Source organism: Lontra canadensis, unplaced genomic scaffold, assembly GCF_010015895.1.
Source record: "Lontra canadensis isolate GAN:19392208 unplaced genomic scaffold, GSC_riverotter_1.0 scaffold116, whole genome shotgun sequence".
Taxonomy (NCBI): domain Eukaryota; kingdom Metazoa; phylum Chordata; class Mammalia; order Carnivora; family Mustelidae; genus Lontra; species Lontra canadensis.
This window is the reverse complement of record NW_022631110.1, coordinates 3,379,776-3,396,240: the sequence shown is the minus strand read 5'-3', so window position 1 is coordinate 3,396,240 and position 16,465 is coordinate 3,379,776. Positions and strand designations below refer to the sequence as shown.

Sequence of the window (16,465 nt, the reverse complement as noted above, 5' to 3'; positions counted from 1 at the left end):
CAAAGGGTCGATGTTTCCCCTGGACCGATGTGATCCCAGCAGCAGAGAGCCATCGGGGGGGTTGTCTTAGATCTTCTCCCACACATCCCCACCTCAGAGGGACGGCTAGCAAGGTGGGAGACGAGAGAAGGAGCCCATCTTTCTCCTCCTTTTCGTGTCATAAATGCTCAGCCTGTACCAAGCTTAGACTAAAGAAGCACTTTTAATTTTAAAATGATTAAATCTTTTCATCTTATAAGAATTTCAGACTTACGAAAAGCTTGCAAAAATCATGTAAGAAGCACAGCACAGGACAGAGATCCTTGAGGGAGAGCAAGTTAACAAGGCGAGTCCTACAATTTCCCCCAGCTTGCTGCCTGGAGGGAGAGTCCAGGCTATTGAACAGAGAAAGGGAGCCCGCGAGGAGCCCGGTTGTCTTCCCGAGCTGACGAGATGGGGCTAGAAGGCCAAGGAGGCTACATTTGGAGTAATGGAGAGGAGACAGTTGCACCCAGAGTTCCAGAGCTGTGTAGATCTGGAATCTTCGGCAGAGTGCTGACTAGCAGCTGTGTGTGAAGAAACATCTTCAGGCTCGGGAAAGGACTACCTGAATGGATTAGAGGGAACCATCCCTGGAGGTCCCATAGGACCGGAATAGCCTCTGTGTCCACTGGCCGGAATGGGAAAAGTCACAGTTCACAGGCCATCAGGTAGAGTACTCAGAGGGGTATTGCCTCAGCACAGGGGATTAATCTGTCTTAGCCTAAAGGCTGCTCTGATCCCACTCGAAGCTCAAAAGCAATCCTCAGAAGAGCCCAACCGTTTCCGAGTAACTTAACTCTATCCTAGAACAAAGCTCAAGAATATTTATAGGAATACAAAAGTGTGCGGTACCATTAAATTTTGCAATGTGTGCCATCTAATAAAAAGTTACCAGACATGCAAAAAAAAAAAAAGGGAAAATATGACCCACAATGAGAAGAATCACTAGAAACAGATCCAGGAATAAAACAGATGTTAGCTTTAGTAGACAAGGGCATTGAAACAGTTATGATAAGAAACTCTATATGTTCAAGAAGATAGAGGGCATATGTGGCACGAGAATGGGACTGTACTGGGGGTCACCCACGGGGGCTCACTTTGGGGGTAATGTAACTGTTAGGTGAGAGATCACACGCTCATGCCGAATGACCTGGTCTTTCCATCCCTATTTATCTGTCAGTAACACTCTTGTTTTTTCCATCATATATTCCATCTGTAGCATGTCTTAGAGGAAAATAACTCACAATTTTTAATGCACCTCTTGAAGTCCACCTTTTCCTCACGAGCTTCTTGCTTACTCATTACATACACTTAAAACATCCTGTGAGTTTCACCTATATTTTATAAGGCAATATTTTACATACAATCCTTGCTTAATACTGCTTGTCAGTTTCATCCATCCTATTCGCTTTTCTTGTATTGTATGGCAGATTACAATAATCTGTGTCCATACAGTATTTATAGCATCTACCCAAAAGTATATCTGTCTGTAGTCATATCCATATCTATCACTCAGTATCTGTATCTAATATGACAGCAGGGAGTTTGGCTGTGTTGTTCACTATGCTATCCTCAACACTAAGGACAGTGCCTGACATGTAATAGGTGCTCAATAAATCTGTTGAATTACTATATATGTTAAAGTTTTCCCAACAAATACATACACTATTATATAACATGGCTGTTTGTCTTTTGTCACTATTTGCTCTTGATTCTTGGGTACGATGAAAGAAGTAATGAAACTGCCACTCCTACGGTAACTAAAATATTTTTTACAACATTGAACGAGTCCAAGAGCTAACTAGTTTGACCACAATTGATACGAATAACCAGCCTGAAATACAATAAAGGAAATGAGAAAAATGCCTAGGTTTAATCTTGCTTTTTGACTATATTGTTTCCACTGTATTCAACCCACTGTCCTAGTCCAAATGATATCTCTGTGTTGGGGCAAAGTAGTTTCCAAGACACGCACTTAGTAAGGGACAAGGCAGGGGTAAGAACTGAACAACTGTTCAACTAAACAGAAAAGACTAATCAAACATTTTGTAATTTTCTCAGTGTGGCTGGGGCTGGGAGGCAAGAAGGACATCAGGAGATGGGGCCGGGGCTTATTTCAGGTGCGCAAATTACTGGAAACAACAAGAAAGGGCACCGTGTGCACCAACTGCAGGGAAGGCGCTCGTTAGCTAGGCAGATTCTGGGTTCTTTACCCAGCAGGGTTTGTGTTCGGAGGAAGGTATTATTCAAGCCACAATTCACAAGTCCTGTGAGTCTTACTCAGTCAGCAGGGCCCCAGTGAGAGCTGGAAGGAACACAGAAAGACTGGAGTGGGGGCAACAGCAAGACGCTGGCAAGTGCTTGTGAAATGGGCATCTGCGCCCTCCCGAAGGCTGTGCCTATCATTGGGATAATCTCAGATAAACAGGCACATTAGGAAAATTACTATTATTATGCATTACAAGTCTCCAAGGAAAATACGTCCATCCTGTCTTTTGAAGCTCAGAACAGAGGTGTTGAAAGTTTTCCCTATCTTCCCTCTTCCCAATTCTGGTCTGTGTGTTTTTACAGATCTCTTCAGAGCCCGTTTTCCATCCACTGACCACACAAGAGGATATACAATGATGTCCCTTGTTGAAATTCCTAATTTCTACCAGGGCTAGAATTAAAGAAGGACTTCAAAGATTTATACTGGTACTTTCTGCTTTCCTTTGGGGGTGGGATGGAGGCATGGACTGTATTATTACTGAAAGACGAAGAGAAGCCAAAGCGTGATTTTGTCAGGTAAGTCGCATCTTGCTTTTGTCAGAATGGCTTGTGAGGTGCTGCAAAGGACACCATTAAGAAAGTGAAAAGAAGGGCACCTGGGTGGCTCAGTGGGTTAAGCCTCTGCCTTCGGCTCAGGTCATGATCTCAGGGTCCTCAGGATCGAGCCCTGCATCAGGCTCTCTGCTCAGCAGGGAGCCTGCTTCCCCCTCTCTCTCTCTGCCTGCCTCTCTGCCTACTTGTGATCTCTCTCTGTGACAAATAAATAAATAAATTTCTTTAAAAAAAGAAGTGGGGGCACCTGGGTGGCTCAGTGGGTAAAGGCCTCTGCCTTTGGCTCAGGTCATGATCCCAGGGTCCTGGGATCGAGCCCCGCATCGGGCTCCCTGCTCAGCAGGGAGCCTGCTTCCTCCTCTCTCTCTGCCTCCTTGTGATCTCTGTCTGTCAAATAAATAAATAAATATTTAAAAAAAAAAAAAGAAGTGAAAAGAATGCACAGAATGGGGGAAAATATTCATATATCACGTATCTGATAAGGGACTCATATCCACAATATAAAAAGAACTTTTGTAACTCCATAATAAAGATGAATACCCAGTTTAAAAGTGCACAAAAGATCTGAATGGACATTTCTCTAAAGAAGTTCTACAAATAGTGAATCAGCACATGACAAGATGCTCAACATCATTAGTCATAAGGGAAATGCAAATCAGAATCCCAGTGAGGTACTGCTTCGTACTCACTAGCATGGCTCTAACCAAAAAGCCAATAACAAGTGTTGGTGACAGTGAGGAGAGATTGGAACCCTCATATACTATTGGTGGGGATGTAAAATGGTGGAACCACTTTGGAAATCAGTGGCAGTTTCTCCAAAGGTTAAGCATGGAGTTTTCATATGACCCAGAAATCCCATTCCTAGATATATATCCTCTTCCACACCTTGTTTGATTCCATATTTATGAAATGCCCAGGATAGCAAATCTATAGAGAGAGAAAACAGCTTGGTGGTTGCTTAGGGCAGAGGGGTATCAGGGGAGGAGCAGTGAGTGCTAATGGTTCCCCAGGATTTGCGGGGTCGGGGGGGGAGTGATGAAAATGTTCTAAAACTCAGTGTGGTGATGGCTGCTCAGCTCTATGAATATACTAAAAGCCACTTACATGGGTGAACTGGATGGCTTGTGAATGGTATCTCAATAATAATAAAATGAAAAATAATAAAATGAAAAATCCAAGCCCCAAAACCTTTTGATAATGTCCAGTGCATCCTTTTATTTTTTTTCCTTTTTAAAAAAGATTTTATTTATTTATTTGAGAGAGAGCACACAAGTTGGGGGTAGAGGCAGAGGGGCAGGGAGAAGCTGACTCTCCGCTGAGCAGGGAGCCGGACCTGGGGCTCCAACCCAGGATGCTGAGATCATGACCTGACCTGAAAGCAGACACTTAACCACTGAGCCACCCAGGCTCCCCGTAGCCTGTTTTTTAAATAGAAGTACTACCTGCAGTGGTAATACTACATTTTAACATTGGAGCCTAAAATCGTAAGGCAGGTAAGATCCAGAGTAAAGATTCGTTTGGGTTCACAGCATTTCATAGGTCGGGCAGGCATCCTATTTTCCCGGCATACAAAAGTTGTTGCTGGTGATTCCTGGTGCTTTGTCAAGGTCACAGTGAAAGGCAGGACGAGCAGGCCTCCAGAACGGGGCTCGCAAGGGCCATGCTCTTGGCAACTGGGGACAAAGAGTGCAAAATCAGAGGCGATTTATTTATCTTTTAATTAATTCACTTATTTATCTACTTATCAAAATCAGAGGCGTTTGAAATTAGCATCTTCTCACCTAAATCCTGGGTTAAAATTACCTCTGCATTTAGTTTGAAATTGAATATTTACCTCCAACCAGCGCTTTGAAAGAGTGTTTACTCTGCTTGAAAAGCTTCAGATTGTTTTTTTAATCATTTTTTAAAATTTATTTTTAGCATAACAGTCTTCATTGTTTTTGTACCACACCCAGTGCTCCATGCAATCCATGCCCTCTCTAATACCCACCAGATTGTTTTGAGGGGGAAAAGCCGGGACTTGTGATGTTGGTGGGTCTGGAGGGAAGGCAGCTGCAAAATCCTGAAATTGACAAATCCACCCTCCTCGGGCGCTGCCCGGGGGAGGCGGCAGGGGGCGCCCTGCCAGCTCCTGCCCCGCCGCCCTTCCCAGACCTCCCCCCGCCCTCCGCTCGCCCTCACGTCCCCAGCCCCCGCCTCTCTCTCCTCAGTCTTCAAAGGGCGCTCGGGGGTTGCGGGGCTGCAGCTTTCGTCAGCGGCCGCGGGGCCACCGGCGCGCTCGGGCGCCCGCAGCTGCCCGCCCGCGCCCCGGGAACAGGTGCCGGGACGCTCGTGGCCCCCAGCCGCCCGCAGCCCGTGCGGAGGCGGGACCCAGGAAGGGCGCGCCGGGCGGCCGCATGGAGAGCGGCGGCGGGACTCCCCCGGCCGGGGCCCTCGGGGCGGCGGCCGAGCCACCGCAGTGCCCGCTGCCGCCGGGAGCGGAGGGCGCGGCCGGGCCGGTGGAGCCCGACGGGGCGGCCGAGGGCGCGGGGCCCGGGAGCGGGGGCGAGGACGCGGGCGGGCCGCGGCGGGCTCTGCGGGCAGTATATGTGCGCAGCGAGATCCCGCAGGGCGGCGTGGCCGGCGGCCCCGAGGCGGGGGCGCGCCAGTGCCTGCAGCGGGCCTGCGAGGCCGAGGGCGCCCAGTTCACCTCCGTGCCCTTTGGGGAGCTCGACTTCGGGGAGACGGCTGTGCTCGACGCCTTCTACGACGCAGGTGAGGCGGATGCCCCGTTCACCCCCCAAGCCCACCCCGCCCCAGCCTGCCCGCCATCCTGACCCCGGCCAGTGCCAGGGCCCCGGCTGCCCGCCGGCCTAGCCTCCCCTGACGCTCACCGCACGCCCGCCCGGCATTGTACCTTTCTACAGATGAGAAAACGGAGGCCACTGCCATTTAACCAAGTTACTTTTTCGTCTCATTAAACGTCAGTTGACCCAAGAAACAGCCCAAAGCCCAGATGATGCAGAGCTCTCTTTCTCCCCCCTCCCCGGGTTGTATTTCCTCACTCCGACCATGTCCCGTAGAGCAATGAGTGGGCCCCTGGCTACACATAAGCATCACCTGGGGAACTTTTAAAACTCATGTCCGGATTGTAGCCCGAGGATCCCACAGTCTAAGGCCTCACAAGTTTTTAATGCTTTCCCAGGTGATTCCATTTTGCGGCAGAAAGTGGGAATCCGTGTGCTGCAAGGGAGTGTGTGGGGGGAGGTGCTCTTAGAAATGCCCCAGAGTTCTTTCTAGAACTTTAATTCCTGCCCCCAAACACGCTTTGACATGGGCTGTACTCTACCACCGGCGTGACAGATCTGTTTTATCCCATAATGCACAAGCGTTCGGGGGTTCTGAGTCTCCTCCGTTGCTGGAATGGGACACTAGCTCTCCAAGCTCCTTGTGATAAGCGTGTGGTAAGAATCCAGTCTTAAAATTACTTTTTGGTTGGCAAGTTTCTCCAGGTGTGCAGTGGATGGCTGCTGGGATATTTTCCCTTACCGAACGTTTGGAGTCTATGTGACAAGCCTCTGGCAGTTGGGTGATATTAATAAGCCTTGTATGGGGGGCGGTAATTACCTGCTTTGTGCCTTGGTTTCTCCACTGGTCAAGAGGTGGTAACCGTGCCCACCCTAAGCTTAAAAGCATGTGAGAAGGTACAGGGGGGAGTTTGAGAGCCCGGCCGCCCGACGGGGAAGCCGCAAGCTAGGTGGATTGCCATCCGTTCCCAGCCAGAGGCAACACGGTGCTGTTTTCTGCAGAGCGAATCCTCCGCACCTGGAGGGGGGCAGAGTGTCAGGCTTGTTCAAATAAAGCAGCAGCTGAGCGCATCGAAAACACTCTCTTGATATTTCTGACCGCTCAGCGGGTACTCCTCAGTGCTATGCCTTTTTAGAAAAGTTCCTCAGGAGCCCACTTCACCCAGAACCCTCGGTTTTCTTGACCTCTATTCAATTTCCTCCGAAATCAGAGTTGGGTAACACTCTTCTCTGAAAGGGGAAATGTCCCTTCTGCTGTGCTGCACAATTGTAGCCTCCTGCCTGCTGGTGCCAACTCTGAAGCTGGATGCGCGGCGGCTTTACTCCTCTGGGGCTGTGCGTGCGTGCGTGCGTGTGTGTGTGTGTGTGTGTGTGTAAAACAAGCCCTCATCTACTAACTGGACCCCTTCTGGTTGGGTGTGAAAGTTCAGTCAGAAATCTTGGGCTTTCGATTCCACAGCTACACAACAGGCACCTTTTCTTGCTGTGGGTCCAGATTGCCTAGAATTTTCTGCATCGTGTACCTCCTTTGGTTGACCTTGGCTTGGTCTTGACTAAATCATTTCTCCGTACGTCATTATAACTAGTAAATTCTTCTCAGAGGTTTGGCCAAGGATATGTGCAACTCCAGTCGTGGGTTTCTGGATTAAACTGAGATTCCCCCCCCACACACACACACCTCTCCTGGCTTCCTGATCTCTACCGCTCACGGACTTTGGGCATCTCCACCCAAACAGAACAACAACAACAAAAACCCACACAGAAAACCAAATCTGTCACTATGGGTTCTTCGTGAAAGTTGTAAAAGCGCGGCTCCGACATGGTGGCCGCTAGCCACAGGTAGCAGTGGACACTGAAGTCCGTTTAAATGCAAGAAGTCAGTCTGTTATTGGTACCAGCCGTATTTCAGGGGCTCAACAGGCACAGTGAAGAGAGCATTTTCCTCCTCACAGAAGGTGCCACTGGACTTTGCTGTTCCAGAAAACTGCTTGTGGGGGAGTGGGCCGATTGAGATGCCCCCAGATGTATTTTAGGGAGCATGATAGATGAGAAGTGGGAGTACTTCGGTCTCTTGTACTCCTAGTGAGGCAAAGCCGGCCGGAGCGTGTTTTCCCCCTTGTTGTACAGTTTTCCGTGGTCCTGTGTCGATCTGGAGGAGAGGTTCGGGGTCGCTGGAGCCTGGATGGTTTGGTGGGGGTGCGAGAGAGCCAGAGGCAGGCCTTCAGCCCCAGCGAGGACCGGTGACTCTGGTGAAGGAACACGGCCAAGGTCACGAGCACTTGGAAAGAAAGTCCTAAAACATATGTAACCTATAATTTGCCATTTAGCCATTTTTTGAAAGATTTTATTTATTTGACAGAGGTCACAAGTAGGCAGAGACGCAGGCAGAGAGAGGAGGAAGCAGGCTCCCCGCCGAGCAGAGAGCCCGATGTGGGGCTCGATCCCAGGACCCCGAGACCATGACCCGAGCTGAAGGCAGAGGCTTAACCCACTGAGCCACCCAGGCGCCCCCCCATTTAGCCATTTTTAACTGTGCATTTCCTTGGCATTAAGTACATTCACACTCTTGTGCAGCCAACGGCCACCATCCCTGTGCAAAACTTTTTCATCAGCCTGAACAAAAACTCCGTGCCCCTTCAACTTGTCACTCCTCCCTCCCCTTAGCCGCTGATAACCACGGTGCTACTTTCTGTCTCCGTGACTTTGCCTGTTCCAGAAATTTCATATAACTGGGATCATAGAGTATTTGTCTTTTTTGTGGCTGGTTTATTTCACTTAACTCCGTGTCCTCAAGGTTCATTCGCACCGTGGCAGGTAGCTGAGTGACCTTGAAGGCTAATGAATGCGCCAGTGGCGACCCCGGCATCTGCAGATGGGGCGCTACGGTCCTTTCCAGCTTCAGGCTCTTGTAGATAATGCCGTAATGGCCATGGGTGTTGGAATACCTGCTCAAGTCTCCACTTTCACTTTCTGGGGTACATACCCACCTAGGGAATTGCTGAGTCATGTAATTTCATGTTTAATTTTTTTTTTTTGAGGGATCTCTTGTTCACTTTTAGCAGAGGTGGCCATTCCTGTGTGCCTTCACTCTGCAGAAGGACTAGCTTTTATCTTATTTTTTAAGCATCTGCCCTACGTCTTCAAAGGTGAGAGTCTGGAATTTAGTAGAACTGTTAAATTCTTGGTTACTTTCAGTGCTTAGAAAAACAAAGCAGGTCTTCTCTCTCTCCCCTTTCTCTTTTTCTTTTCCCAAAAGAAACCCCTCCCTTTTGTTTAAATGCCTATGTATCTGCTTGAACAGAATTCACAGTCCTGACTTGCAATCACTACTGTGCATGTGGAGCGTACGTACTGGGAGCAGCCTGTTCCATGACTCTGGGTACGTGCGGCGTGTGTCCCTTGGAGCTTCTTGGTGCTTGTGAACACAGCAAACACAGACTTCCTGCGGGAAGGGAATCTGTGTAACTCTGGCTCGTGCTTTCCCATGCATTCTGAGATGGAAATTCTGTTTAACCGGACTCTCTAATCGAATATGCTTAGTGTGCTATCAAATCTTTTTTTTAAAGATTTTATTTATTTATATGAGAGAGCGTGAGAGGGAGAGGGTCAGAGGGAGAAGCAGACTCCCTGTGGAGCTGGGAGCCCAGTGTGGGACTCGATCCTAGAACTCAGGGATCATGACCTGAGCCGAAGGCAGTTGCCCAACCAACAGAACCACCAGGCACCCCTGTGCCAGCAAATCTTAGACGGAGGTCTGGTTCAGTAGAATACAGTCCAGTTACTTCCAAGGAATGCCCCATAACATTGATCCCCATTTACTCTCTGCTTGGTTGGGTGCTTGCGGACCGATCTCAGTGAGAGCCTCCAGCTATGTGCTAATTCGTGGCCTTCTTGCCTCAGCTAGTAACGGGTCCCATGGCAAGAACGGGCCCCATTGATCAAGCCTTGTCCCTACCTGCCCTGGGGCGCAAGTTCTCGTCTCCTCGCTGCTGGGTCTGGCTCTGCCTAACTTTGCTCCTCTCTGAACCTCATTTAGATGCTACTTTCCTGTCCCAGGGGCCCTGCTTCTGAGGTCTTTTCTTCAGTTGTGCTCATGGTGATTTTACAGGAGGTAAGGGATTGCCAGTTCGGGTGGAATCCTACAGTTATGGTAGGAAGTCCTTGCACTTCGAGAACATCCATTCAAAAGATGAAGGCCAGGGCTTTTCGCCTCTGGATGAGCTATTTGACTTTGCTTTATCCTGAGGACACCCCTTTGCTGGCCGGCTCCCACAGTCATTTGGAGGATGCCAAATGTGGCAGAGATGGCTGGCTTAGCGGAGATTCACGCTCCTAGTGAATCCTAGGGACCCTGCGGACTGCATTTTCCAACACCCTTTGAGTCTCGGAGGGAGGTATGACTAGTTCTGGCCAAGGAAATGGAAGTATGGGTGGTGTCTGTCGCTTCTGGGCCCAGGTGTTAGCATATCTTCCCGTACTCTGTCACCCTTTCCCCTGGTCCCCAGTGTAGACGAGGGCAGTGGCGCAAGATGGAAGGCACCTGGATCCCTGAACACTCTTCAGAGGGTAGCTACGGGAGCAGAAATGTTCACTAAGGGGGTTGCATAAGCAAGAGAGAAGCTTTTATGTGGTCCAGCTACTGAGATTGGAGGGTGGGGGTTGTTACCGCGATAAGAGTATAACTTGGATCATGAAAATCTAGCACAAATGCTAGAAAGTTGTCTGCAAGATATGCCTTTCCAAGAGGTAGTCAGGCCTTGGATCTCCCTGTGTCCTGGATCCTCCCTGTTCCTAATCTCCCATGAGCTCTGGTCCGCGCCGCCCTGCTCTGTGCCAGAAGGCGGAATGTGCTGGAGCCACCGGCTTCCCACTAGCAATGGGAGGACACAGTCTACCTTTTGTTGCGTGTCACTGGCTTTGGAGTCTAGGTTATTTTTTTCCTTTTGTGTCAAATGATACTATAGTGATTCTGTCCATTTTTTAAACTGATGGTAATATTGGGCTTTCTGCCAAAATAGGGTGTGTCTTGGTTTAAAGTACAGCCAGCTCTAGTCCCTTCTGCTGCCCTTTCCCTGGGTTGCATCTAGCTTCTCCATTGGTGATGTTACTTGTGGATTTTTTTTTTTAAGATTTTATTTCTTGAGAGAGAGAGAGAGCATGAGCCGGGGGAGAGGGAGAAGCAGGCTCCCCATTGAGCAGGGAGCCCCACGCGGGCCTCAATCCCAGGACCAGGAGATCATGACCTGAGCCCAAGGCAGATGCTTAACCGACTTAACCCCCCAGGTGCCCCCCTACTTGTGGATTCCTTCTCAGCTTGATGTGTCGTGTGTGGCCTGCAAGCACGTGTATCTTCTTCCGCAGTCCCCAGTCTCCCTTGCAGTTAGCTTGGGCCCTTCGGGAACGTGAGCAACGTCAGCAGGTACCCCAGTGACAGCGAGTGCGACGTTAGCATGCCCTCCGCCTCTCCGCCTCATGACAGCTCACGCAAGGGTCACGTGTTCGAGATGGTAGCCAAGCCCCTGAGGTTGTGGGGCTTTGTCGCCTGCAGCAGCATAGCCGAGCTTACCCGGACCAATAAGGCTTGTTGCTCTTCTGCTGGAAATGCCTAGAGGCAGCTCTCCTCTTTTGTCACTTGAACCTCAGGTGCATTGGCTTCTGCTCAAGACAGCCTTATAAATGCCGTCCGACGGCTCGTAAGAGGGTGCATACTCTCCCCATCGCTCTGGAAAATGCAGAACGTTCTAAGGAAATCAGGTCTGTGGGACGCGTGGGTTTGACGGTCGTAGAAGGTGCACTTTGTGTGGCATCTCTAGGCGGGCAGGAGACCAGGCAAATCTGGTTCCAACAGAATGTAAGGGCCATAGTTAGACCTTGTCTTCTTTTAAAGAACTAAGCGTGCGTGAGCAGAATCATCAACCTGGGAGTCCGGCTTGACCCCAGCCGCTGTCCTTGCCAGAGCCAGCCCTTTGCTTCCAGAGCAAGTCTCAGAGCCGCTTGCTTCACTGGCTGGGCCCCTCCTCCCCGGCCCAGGCATTGTCTTTTTTCATCCCTGTTGCTGCCAACAGGCAGCAGCTTTGTCACCGGCCTCTTAAGGTTGGGTCAGTCTTGGTGTGTTCCCCTCCATGCTGTCTGCTTTGACGCCACTGTACACTGCAGTCTTGCTCTGCCCAAAACGCCCTCCACCTTCACGTCTCCGACCTTCCAGGAGGCCTCACAGAGGCCTCACCTGCTCTCTGCCAGCTTCGATCGCACCAAGGTTTTCATTCCTAGCGAGTGACACAGTTGTGATTAAATAATTACTGATAATTAACTCTTCAGCGGTAGGGACCCGGTTGCGGTTTTCTTTGCTACTCTTGGAGGGATTCCCTAGGAGAATCTGTCCAGTTGCTTTTTATTTTATTTTTTTAAAAGATTTTATCTATTTATTTCTCAGAGATAGAGAGCACAAGTAGGCAGAGTGGCAGGCAGAGGCAGAGACAGAAGCAGGCTCCCCGCTGAGCAAGGAGCCTGATGCAGGACTCGATCCCAGGGCCCGGGGATCATGACCTGACCTGAGGGCAATGGCTTAACCGACTGAGCCACCCAGGCACCCCTGTCCGCTTGCTTCTTAGAGTAACTCTCAGTGGACACAGCTGACACTTGGTTTCACCTGTTGACATGAAGCGGAACTTGTTTGGAACCTTCCGAAGGAAATCCGAATGTGGTTTCCTGTAGAAACCATGTTGAAAATGGTGGCCGGGCATAGCTACAGAGCAGTTGTGATTTTTATTAGGAAACAAGAGACATCCTAATGACACATTTCTGGATCTCAGCCTTTCTCCTCAGCGGTACATCTCAAGTAGAAGAGACGAGAACAGCTCACACTGGAGACCCTGGAATGGAGATAGTGGTTTGAACTGTTCTGAGAATACTGCTGCTTTTTTGTCCACATGTTCAACGATGCGTATTTTTCATAATAGGATTTTTCTTTTAAACAAGTTCAGTGGGAGATTAAAAATAGGGTTAGAACTGAGAAGCCCCCTCTCTCCCTGCTAGAGACAGTGGGGTGGCTCGCTCGGGCCACAGTGACTTTCCTCGTGGGGACAAGACCATATGAGCCTCTGGCGGGGTCTCAGCGGGCCTGTGCTGGGCCTGCCTGCTGGCTTGCGCCTGGGGCCCTTTCCCAGAGCCTCCTCCCTTTCCAGCTGCTGTTACTGCTACTGACTCAGCATCGAACCTGGAATTTTACTCGATTCTTAGTCTCATAGGCCGAGGGAAAGAAGCATTGCACCTGCAGCATTTCCTCTCGGCTTTGCTGTGTGAGCCTTGAGTGCATTTAGGAGAGGTAAAGCCCCAGGGGCGGCCTGCTGCATTGCTGGCTGTATGTTATTGGGGCGGAATGCGTTTGGGGTTCCCAGCAGCCGATTTCAAAACTGTACTTGGGGAATGCAAGCCTCTGTGTACCAGGCTTTGGGAGGGGGGCTGTTTAAATCCTGGTCAAGGGGCGCCTGGGTGGCTCAGTGGGTTAAAGCCTCTGCCTTTGGCTCAGGTCATGATCTCAGGGTCCTGGGATCGAGCCCCGCATCAGGCTCTCTGCTCCGCGGGGAGCCTGCTTTCCCCCCTCTCCCCACACCCTGCCTGTTGCTCTGCCTACTTGTGATCTCTCTCCCTCTGTCAAATAAATAAAATCTTTAAAAAAAATAAATCCTGGTCAAATAACACCACTGGGGGAGGGGTGAACTGGTGCAAAGCCAACTGGAAAACTTCTCGTGCCCCCCACCCCCCTGCCACATAGTGTACCCTCCTGCTGCTGGGTGTGGCAGGGCTTGGCCAAGATGCCTGGCGGTTGCTGGGGCGTGGCTGGCGGTAGGAGCTGTGGCGGCGCAGGCAGGAGTTGAGCCGTGGCCGGCGGCAGGAAGCCGAGTTCACTGCAGGATCGGGTCAGCCCCGGGGGCCGGGCAGAACTGGACAGAGTTGGAAACGGGAGACGAGTCGGTCCATTAGTTGTAGATGAACTTGTTCTTGGATTTTTCTTGCGGGGGATTCCAAGCGTGTACGCGATGCAGCTCCATCAGTGACTAACGTCGTGCCGTGCTGATTCCTTCTTCCCTGCTGCCTCCTCCCTGCCCCACGCTTGACTGTGACGGTCTTGACCATCTCTCGCTTAGGCCGCGCAGACCTCGACGCGTACACGTCTCCGCTGCACAGTCCGAGACATGACTAAACCCACGTGAACAGACCCTGTCAGAAGAGACGTTCCATCAGTCGAGAAAGTTCCCTCATGTCCCCTCTTGCTCATTCCCTTCCCCACTCCCATTCCTGGCCCCATGGAGTGACCGAGATGCCATCACCACCAGTTAGATTTGCCGTCGCTAGGGTTTTGTGTAAATGGGCTCATGCGGCATGTGCGCCCTCCGGGGTCCGCGTCCCTCGCTCGGCGCCGTGTGGTTGAGCTTCACGCACACCGAGCGTCTGTACTTTGCTGCTTGGCCGCGCCGAGCACTGTTGGATTGCGTGGACACACCCTGGAAGGGCATGGGGGCCGTTCCCGCTGTGGGCTATTACAAGTGAAATTGCTGTGAACATTTGTATATTGGTCTTCTCGTTATGGTTTTAATTTAGCTTTCCTTGTTGATTAATGATGTCGAGCCCCTTTGCATGTGCTTTTTGGCCACGCACATATCTTCCTCTGTGAGGTGTCTTTTGAGACCATCTACCCATTTCATTGGGTTGTCCTCTTATTATTGAATTACGCAAGTTCTTTATATATTCTGGATTCAAGTGCTTTGTCTAAGGTATATTTTGCGAGCATTTGCTCCCACACTGTGGCCTGCTTACTCATCTCCTTGGGACTTGTGATGAGCAGAGAATTTTCATTCTGGGGAAGTCTCCTCGAGGTTACTTTTCTGTGAAGGTCCCCTTCTGTGGGCCCTCTCTGAGACGTCTGTGCCTGCCTCCAGGCTGTTGCACAGACGCACACTCTCTTGCACGCACACACTCACGAGTACTTTTGAGCACTTGACCGTTGGGGCTTCTACACAGAGGTCTGTGACCGATCGCAGATGAAATTGCACACGGGTGTCTTGCGATGAAGCACGTCTGACACCTTGTCTCAAGCACCTGGGAGAAGGCTCTCGCCCCGGATGAATGTTCCGGGCACTTGGCGTCGAGCTGCCAGAGCCACGGCTGCCCACCTGGTACCTCACCCTCCAGGAAAGTGTAGGAAGTGCAGGTTATCCTTGGGGCAGATGACCTTTCTGCGCTCCGGGGTACGGACCACCAAAACAGATCCATGATGAGGCTTGACCAGCGTGTGTTCCGTCATTGTGTCCCACTGCCCTTGGTGACACAAGTGACAGAGGGATAAAAAAACATGGGCTTTGCAGCTCAGGTTTCCATGTTTGCCCTGCCCTCTATTGGCTGTGTGACCCTGGATAAGCCTAGTTAACATCTCTGAGCCTCATTAAAAAAATAATCTCTAGGTAGAGATCAACACATAGTGCCCTGAACGTAGTAAGTGCTCAGCGATGCCAGATGGTAGGGTCACTCCCATGGGGGGCTCAGACAGTTTTTCTCCCCACCAAAGTTTGGAGGTTGGAGATTTAATCCTAGCTCCGTTCCTGGTCCTGTGCTGAAGGATGGAAGTGAGGAAAAGGTACAAACCTCTGCTTCGAGAGGCTCTTGATTTTTCTCTTTCTGTCAAGGTACAGAATCCATACAGAAGAGGGCACAGTCGTAAGTGTACTGCTCCATGAGCTTTCGCGAGCTCTCCAAGCTGTGTAACTCCACGCTTGGGTCAAAAAAGGGAACGCCGGGAGCATCCCGGTGCATGCTGGCATCTGCTTTGAGCCTGGCCCAGAGCGACAACTGTCTCCTGTCTCAGTATAGGCTAGCTTTGCCTGTTGGTGTACTTTTTCTTCCTTTTTAAATAAAGTTTTCTTTAATTCCAATACAGTTCACATGCAGTGTAATATCAAGTTCAGGTATAGAATATAGTGGTTCAGTCCCATAGATCACTCGGTGCTCCTCAGGACAAGTGCCTGCCTTCTCCCCTGTCACCTGTTTCCCCCATCCCCTCCCCCATGTCCCCGACCTCCCCTCTGGTGACCAGCCAGTGTCGTCCCTAGAGTTAAGAGTCTGTGTCTTGGTTTGCCTTTCTCTCTCTTTAGAAATGGAATAATATAATCTCCCTTTTTGTCTCTGGCTCCTTTCCCTCACCGTTGCGTTTGGGGAATTCCTCTCTGTTGTTAATACAGCAATGATTTGTTCGTTTTCATTTCTATGTAGTGGTTCATTGGAAGCATACACTATAGTAGGTTAGGAACAGTGCTGCTGCTAAGAATATTCTACTTTCAAAAAAAACCCCAAACAAACCCAAATCCCAGGAACCCAGCCATGGTGAGATGGACTTGCTCGCCTGCAGCCTACAGCTGGTGGTAGTTCGTCTGGATTCAGAACCGGGTGCCTGTCATCGCCGCTGGGTTCAGGCCACTGCTGTTGCCCCCAGAAAAGCAGCCTGGGCCCATTAGCAGTCATTCCCCATTCTAGCCACCTAGCCCCGGCCCCGGGCAACCGTTACTCGCCTTTCTGTCTCTCTAGATGTGCTGGAGAGCACAACCTGTCTCGTGCGACCGGCTGCTTCTGGCTCGTGTCCACGGTGCATCCGTGGGCCGCACATCTGTGCCCTGCGTTCCTTTTGCGTGGCAGCGGCAGTAGGAAACGGTGGGCGGGTGGACCATGTTTTTATCCACCTGTGGACAGATTTGGGGCTGGTTTCTAGTTTCGAGTCACACTGTAGCTTTTTGTGTAGACATTCGCTTGCATTTGTCTTGAGTATGTGCCCAGGAGTGGGATTTCTA

The 16,465-nt window shown here is 50.5% G+C and overlaps 1 protein-coding gene across 1 annotated transcript in view; it reads left to right on the top strand.

Moving 5' to 3' along the window:
- The first annotated feature begins 5,237 nt into the window (after positions 1-5,237).
- The window catches only part of MAP3K15 (mitogen-activated protein kinase kinase kinase 15), a 117,650-nt gene continuing 106,422 nt past the window's right edge, over positions 5,238-16,465 (top strand). The window contains exon 1 of the mRNA XM_032840732.1: positions 5,238-5,595. Coding sequence (XP_032696623.1) covers positions 5,238-5,595 — 358 coding nt within the window. The remainder of the gene's footprint in view (positions 5,596-16,465) is intronic.